Source organism: Morus notabilis, unplaced genomic scaffold (genome assembly GCF_000414095.1).
Source record: "Morus notabilis unplaced genomic scaffold, ASM41409v2 Scaffold179, whole genome shotgun sequence".
NCBI lineage: Eukaryota > Viridiplantae > Streptophyta > Magnoliopsida > Rosales > Moraceae > Morus > Morus notabilis.
In genome coordinates this window covers 857,586-865,091 of record NW_010360916.1, presented here as the reverse complement: position 1 = coordinate 865,091, position 7,506 = coordinate 857,586, and the positions used below count along the sequence as shown (strand labels likewise).

Sequence of the window (7,506 nt, the reverse complement as noted above, 5' to 3'; positions counted from 1 at the left end):
AGGAATGGCATTGATCTGCCTATCTTGTCTTATTCATATGATATTCTTGTTCTAAACTCGTAATTGCTAAAGTTATGATGTCAAAAATCGCTTTTGAAGAATACATTTCTGAGTTTCCTGTCTTCTTGTGCAGATGGCAGCATTTAATATCCAAGAGGCACTAAACTGGAAGGAAAAAATTGAACTTATAATTGATCAGGTAATACTTTCTTGATCCATTCTATGTCATTTGTCTCTCCTAAACTCATCGTTTATGCGCTTGGTACAACATAGAAATTAGGTTTTATCTTAGGTGGTTGTATATTTAGCTTTTAGGTATTTCTTTTCTTCATACTTCTCTTCTCTCCTCTCTTCTCTTCTCTCTCCCTCCCTCCCTCCCTCTCGGGGTCCAATTAACTGTGTTCTTCTAATGCATACATTCCTGCCAGGCACCAATTCACATATATGTCTGTGTATAGCGAACAGTGATAGAAGCTGTACAACACAATCTTTGATTGACTTTTTGTTACGCTGATGATGAGGCAGGATTCAGCTCCACCATCACCCTCTGGTAATCGGATGAGTTTTGCCAGTGATCGGTTTAGCATCTTCAGTGATGATATTGAGGACTGATTGAACAAGTTCAGGTTCGTTCTATCCCTAGTTAAGAGAGAGTCTTTGGCACTTTTACATTCTTCTTATATATTATATTTATACTTTCACTTTGAAAATCTTGTTTTGTTTTCTTGATTGATATTTATTAATTCCCAGGGTTATATCTATCCTTTTTGGTTTCATAACCTTTTCATATTATAAGAAGTTACTTTTCCAATTTGGGAAAAAAGTTGGAAATTCCACATCCTTCCTATTCAAACTGGCATCAGCACTTGGAATATTGCCACTTAATTCTTCTCCCTTGATTAGTCATGAAATGTCATTCTTGTGTCTTGCTGTTTTGGAGAAAAAGCTTTGAAATGGTATTAACCTTATACTTATTAGATCTTGTTTAATATTTAAGAGGATTAAAATCTTTGTTCCTATCACTCCTGCTTTAAATATGTTCGTAATGACGGGTTATTCGTCTCTGTGGTCTTAAGTGCAGTGCAGTGGCTACAGATCACTATGTAGGAATGCTCTGTTCTTCACACGTTACACCTCTTTCGGATTACATCACGCCCTCTTTCTAACACCGCGTCTAATTATCTCTTCTTTTTTGTTTTTTCAATTGCATTTTAGGCTTCTGCGGGCCTATGCTAGCCAAATGCCTCGGGATGCAGGGGACCAACCAAATCTTTCTCTTGATTTGTTCGTCTCTCTCTCTCTCTCTCTCTCTTTTTATGTAGCAGAAGATTCCTTTGGGTCTTGATGTTGTTTATGTTGCGTGTACTGATGTTGTTGGCTTGAAATATTATGGCTTTCTGTAACAAAGCATACTATGTAGTCTGATACTACGATTGACTTAAAAGAACTTGTTATTGGGTTTATGATAGTAAGGAGCAAAATATATAACCAACATTGATTCTATTAGTTGTTAGACTTATGTATAAAGTAGAGAGTTGTGAATTAGTTTTAAGAGAAGCAGCTTGTTAGAACTAATTACACTCTTTGGTATATTATTTCTATTGTATTGTTTTAGTTAATGAGAGATATCAGTTTTTTTTTTTTTTTTTTTTAATCAACAAAATGTTAGATTTTTTTATCAATAAAAAAAGGGAGATATCAGATGAGCTCAGCTGAATCATTGACACAAACAGAATGTTAACATTTGCTCTCTGCAATCATACCTATAAAATTAAAAACCAAAGTTTCTTCTATGGAGGTGGTTTTTTCTGGCTCTACCGGAAGTGCCGTTGGAGATTTGAAATTATGGGAGGCGCAATTCCCCCCCTAAATATAAGTTTCGTTTGGTATGAGGATTTAAATCATGGTGATTTTAGATTCATGATTTTGAGTCTAAATCATAGTTCTAAAATCAGAACTAAAATAAGGAGTTTGAACCACCTAAAATTAAGAGAGATGTGGTTTTAAATCAGGAGTGATTTTGGTTTAAAACGTCGCATCAAGATTCAAATTGTGAATCAGAACTATTCAAACTAAATATTAATTCTGTGTGAGTTAAATCAGAATTACTTTTTACTTTTCATAAACCAATACCGGTTTAAATCAGAATGGTTCTGATTTCTAGAATTCTTATACCAAACATGCTTACAGTCTCGAACAAGTAAGTATTTATTAATTACGTTGTTTTAAAATAAAAAAAATAAAAAAAAAATGAAAGAGAGAAAGTCCCTCCTAATTACGCTTTCTCAGTTGACCGTTTTATTTCTCCAGACGCAATTACGAAACACTTTCGTTCTCTCGTTCAACGCAGTTTTGAAAATAGAGAAAAGAAATAACACAGCCAAACAGAGAACAGACTCTTAGGTCGCGTTCTTGATTTTTTTTGTTTGTTTTTGGAATCCGCCATTGTTGTGATGTCGTCGGAAGTGGAGTGTGAAGGTTGGATGGTGCGGTGCGGAGGGTGGAACATCATCCAGTCCATTAACATGCGCTACTTCGTGCTCAAGTCTGGGCGCCTCGCCTACTACAAGAGCAAGCCTCGATTTTATCAGGTTTTCTTTTCTTGTTTTTATTTTTTGATTGATTATGGTTTCTTTTTTGGAATAAGGTTGAATTATTTAATTTAATTTGGATTTTGGAAAGAAGCGAACTTTTATTTTTGTTTATTTATTTTTTCTTTGTTCTGCGCTTAGGCGCCGATCAGAACTATGCATATCGATGGCAACTGTAGAGTAGAAGATCGGGGCTTGAAGACCGTTAATGGACATGTGAGTTTTTTTTTTTTTTTTTTTTTTTAAATATTAATATGGTAATGTCTCTTCTTCAAATGATAAGACTAAAATGTTCGGGCTGTATTTTAATAATGACATGGTTTTGTAATTTAAAATTATATTGTTCATGTTTTAGTAAACACGGTTTTACATTTCGGTATAGTTTTTAGTTTTCCGGATTTGGATTACCTTGCAGTAGTTGATTGTTTTGTTGTTGGAGGAAAAAAAAAAAAGGAAGAAAGTAGCATTTATTTATTTAAAGCTTCAAATTTTTGTAGGGGTTTAAGCATTTTGAGCTTGCGTTCTCTACTTCTTTGTGTTTCTCATTAACTATGGGCCAGTCTGGAACTTTTAACAAATTCCAAATTGGGTGAGTCTTTGAGTTGGAACTATGGGCCAGTTTAGTATTGATACGCGATTGAAAATTTGCTGTTACCGCTTTGTAATTTTGTTTTTCAAAGTTGCCGTGAATATCAGAAGCATAAATTTAAATGTTTGGTACATTATGTCTAAAATTATTGTGGAGATATATAATGACTAAAATAGACATACTTTAGCACACATATTTATACTTAGTTTTATTTCTTTTTTTATAATCAAATATTTATAATATTCTTACATCAAAATATTAAAAAAAATATTGTTTTAATTTATTATTTAAAATGTTTCTAAAAATAAATTACCAAATTTCTTAATTAGGGCTCGTTCAGTTTGTGGATTTGAGTTTTTAATTTGAGCTGAGATATGATTTTATGTGAAAGCTTTTCAATGTAGCAAAAAAAGATAGATGCGACTTTTTGTGAGAGCTTTTAACTGTAGCAAAATTGAAATTGAAAAATCGAATTTGTAAAATGAACTAGGCCTTGTTGTTGTTATTTTTAAACATTTTGATATACGTATGTTTAGTTTGCTATGACAAACATAAAATGGGTATAAAGATTAAAGAATTAAGTTTTAAATTTGAACAATGGCAGCTAAAATAGCTATGTAAAAGCAGCACCTGACCTGCTTTTTTAATTGTATTGTTGGGTAGCAAGTTTTAGAAGCTGCTGTAGAAAAGCACGATTTACAAAACAGTATGTCCCGCTATAGCTTTTTCATAAAGCTAAAAATAGTCTCTAAAAGCAATGCCAAAAGGCACCTCCAGCAGAAATAGAAGAGCAACCAAAAAACAGTTCTGGATTGATTAACAGGAACAAATACAAGCTGCTTTAAGCAGGAGTTCCGCATATATCAACTCTGAGCCACAAATGGTTACCCCCAAATTGATATCTACCCTCCCTACACTAAACACACTGTCTAAGCAAGGATCTCCTTATACTAAAATGACAACAAGCAAACAGTAATAGAAATAAGCCAACAACGAAAAGGTTCTTAGCAGCAAATGAGCTGCTACACAAAAAGACGATAAGTAGCAGTGGAAAAACGACACAGCTCGGCATAGGCTTAGCTTATGACTGAGTTCAGGGCTTTCACATTTAGATGCGTATGTGGTATAGTTTAGTGTTGATTAATGATATCCTATTACCTATATAGTCATGCATGACTTGATTTGCATTGCTTCTTGTGATTTCTTAAGAAAGGTTGAGTTATACGTACGGAAAAATATTAGAATTTTGCAGTTTCTGTGAAAACTTGAGGTATACAGTTTTTACGTTAAATTGTCTTATTCCTACTTCATATTATGTACAACAGTCATCTATCCTTAACTGAGGAAGTATGTACTTGAAATTACGTGATTATTCCTCCATTTTACTTATTATTATTATTATTATTTTTGGTGCCTGCAGAAGGTTTATGTTCTGTCTGTGTACAACAAGGAGAATTATGACAAGATTGTGGTACGTGCTTTATTCCCCTTTAGGAAATGAATACATAAGTGCTGATGTTCCCGTGCAGTTCTGTGAACAATAAGGAAAATACAATCAATAAGTTGCTATCTTTAACTGCACTGTCTCATTAGCTCACGTGCGAGTACTTGTGAACCTTTAGGATACAAGGCCTTGAAATGAGATTAGCCGCCGGTTTGGAATAGAATTTGTCATTTGAATTTTTGACAAAAGACATGATAAAAAATCTTTTTGTTAGAATGTCTGAAGAAAGTACAAACAGGGAGAAAAGGACAGTAATATCCTCCAAGAGCCAAAATGAAATGAGGGAAAGTCATGACCATAAATTACCTTGGAATTCCCTTTGAACTAAGATTAGTAAACACTTAACAATGAAAGATGAACACAATATCAGGTTCAATATGATCACTAACATTTCTGTTTACATCATTTAAGGGCTTCAAGTCAATCTTTACAACTATTCTGTGACTTTCTTTTTTTGTTTTTTTTTTTGCCCAAAAAAAAAAAAAAAAAAACTATTCTGTGACTATAGTTTCTTGCGCATGTTTATGAGTTTGTCCAAAGTTCTTATGGCTTTCATAGTCGGGGAGTCATAAAATAAATCATTGCATCCTATGTGAAAGTTCTCTATGGTTCCTGTTATTTAAACTAAAATATGAAAGCCAGATGTGAACAGATTTTAGTTTGCCAGATTCGTTTTCTTGAATTTTACTTTTTTTATCGGAACTAGCACAAAACAAGAGTGAGAAATACCGAGATATGAGTAACGGAGCCAGAAGACTGGCTTTATGCTGGCAAATTTTAGCGAGATTCAAGAAAAGTAAGAAAGTCATTGATCTGCCTTTTGTACGTGGTCATCATTATCTTGTCTTGTTCATGATATTCATGTTCTAAACTCGTAATTGCTAAAGTTATGGCGTCAAAAATTGCTTTTGAAGAAAACATTTCGAGTTTCCTGTCTTTTTGTCCAGTTGGGAGCATTTAATATCGAAGAGGCACTACTCTGGAAGGAAAAAATTGAACTTGTAATTGATCAGGTAATATTTTCTTGATACCTCTTCACATTAAATCTTCATTCTATATTATTTGTCTCTCCTAACCTCATCTTTTATGTTCTTGGGACGATATAGATATTAGGTTTTATCTTTTTTTTTTTTTTTATGCAAGCTAGCTGCTCCTAGGATTCGAGCCTAGGATCTCTCCCAAACCCACTCCACTCTTGCCAACTGGGCTAGCACCAGTTGGCAATATTGGGTTTTATCTTAGGTCATTGTAAATTCAGCTTTTAGTTATTTCTTTTCTTCATACTTCTCTCTCTCCCTCTCTTCTTTGTTCTTCCAATGCATACATTCCTGCCAGGCACCACTTCATGTAGTCCGACTGTGTACAGCGAACAGTAATAGATTTGTACAGCGCAATCTTTGATTAAGTTTTTGTTACACTGATGATGAAGCAGGATTCAGCTCAAGCATCACCTTCCGGTGCTCGGATGAGTTTTGCCAGTGATCGGTTTAGCGTCGTCACTGATGATATTGAGGACTGAATGAAATACATTCAGGTTCGTTCTATCTCTATTTAAGAGCAAACGTTTGGTACTTTTATATTCTTCTTCTATAATATATTTATAGTTTCACTTTGATAAACTTGTTTTCATGGTTGATATTTATTAATTCCCGATGTTATATCTATCCTTTCTGATAATCTTGTTTTCATGGTTGATATTTATTAATTCCCGATGTTATATCTATCCTTTCTGGTTTCATATCCTTTTCATATTGTAAGAAGTTACTTTTCCAATTTGGGAAAATAGTTGGAAATTCCACATTCTTCCTATTCAAACTAGCATCAGCACTTGGAACATTGCCACTGAATTCTTCTCCCTTGATTATTCATGAAATTTCATTCTTGTTTCTTACAGTTTTGGAGAAAAAGCTTCAAAATGGTATTAACCTTATGCTTATTAGATCTTGTTTAATGTTCAAGAGGATTAAAATCTTTTGTTCCTGTCATTCCTTTGTTTTAAATATGTTCGTAATGACGGGTTATGCGTCTCTGAGGTCTGAAGTGCTAGTGGCTACAGATCACTATGTAGGACTGTTCTGTTCTTCACACGCTACACCTCTTTTTTTCTTTTTTTTTCTTTTTTTTTTCAGTTGTTTTTTCGGCTTCTATGGGCCTACAGATAGCCAAATGCCTTGGGGATTCGAATTTATGGACCAAGGTGGAGTTGGTTTGTCATCTCAATTCTCATATATAAATTTTGCTTTTCTACTTCCTCTGTGAACATGTTAGATCCTTCTTTCCGCTCATGCCTTTGTTTTGTTCTCCTTTCGTAATCTCATGCTTGTGCACAAGACCGGAGCGGCGGAGCCATTGCTTGCGCAAATAAAGATGTTGATTGTGAACTCTAGACCATATGCAGTGGACCAACCAAATCCTTCTCTGGATTTGTGGTTCTCTTTCTTACTTTTTTTAATTTAATGTAACAGAACATGCTCGATCTTCCGGTACTATGTTTAACTCAAAAAACTTGTTATTTTGTTGTTTCAATGCAGAAGAATTTGGAGGTTTGCAATGCATATCGACTCTTTAGCCGTGTTTAGAATTGATCCCGTTTTTGTTTTTCATGTTTTTCGAGAAAGAAAAAATGAAAATATTTTTAAAACGGCGTTTGACGTAATAAAAACAAAAAATAAAAATGAAAACGATTTTTTGGTTTAGTGTAAAATAAGGGAGAAATGAAAAACGATTTTTAGTCGTTTTTCAATTTTTGTTTTCGTTTTCTCTTCTCTCGAGTAAAGAAAGAGCGATTAATGAGTTTTTTTATACTAAAAATAATCTATTAA

The 7,506-nt window shown here is 33.7% G+C and overlaps 1 protein-coding gene and 1 long non-coding RNA gene across 3 annotated transcripts; both read left to right on the top strand.

Annotated features, from left to right (window-relative positions):
- The first annotated feature begins 132 nt into the window (after window positions 1–132).
- Window positions 133–1,557, top strand: LOC112091507. The gene is made up of 3 exons (XR_002902172.1): window positions 133–199; window positions 526–626; window positions 1,216–1,557. It is a non-coding gene; the product is annotated as an uncharacterized LOC112091507 (long non-coding RNA).
- A 586-nt stretch (window positions 1,558–2,143) lies between these two features.
- Window positions 2,144–7,212, top strand: LOC21406750 (protein ENHANCED DISEASE RESISTANCE 2). Of its 2 annotated transcripts, XR_002902170.1 has the most exons (7): window positions 2,144–2,591; window positions 2,733–2,807; window positions 4,601–4,651; window positions 5,632–5,697; window positions 6,117–6,218; window positions 6,814–6,881; window positions 7,016–7,212. XR_002902170.1 is itself a non-coding variant. In XM_010097707.2 (6 exons), exons 1-5 carry the CDS (start codon window positions 2,454–2,456, stop codon window positions 6,201–6,203), a joined length of 417 nt encoding a protein of 138 aa, XP_010096009.1. In that variant the 5' UTR covers window positions 2,144–2,453; the 3' UTR covers window positions 6,204–6,218; window positions 6,814–7,212. The 2 variants fall into 2 exon arrangements, 1 of the variants encoding a protein (XP_010096009.1); XM_010097707.2 differs by having other exon boundaries at window positions 6,814–7,212.
- Window positions 7,213–7,506: the final 294 nt, after the last annotated feature.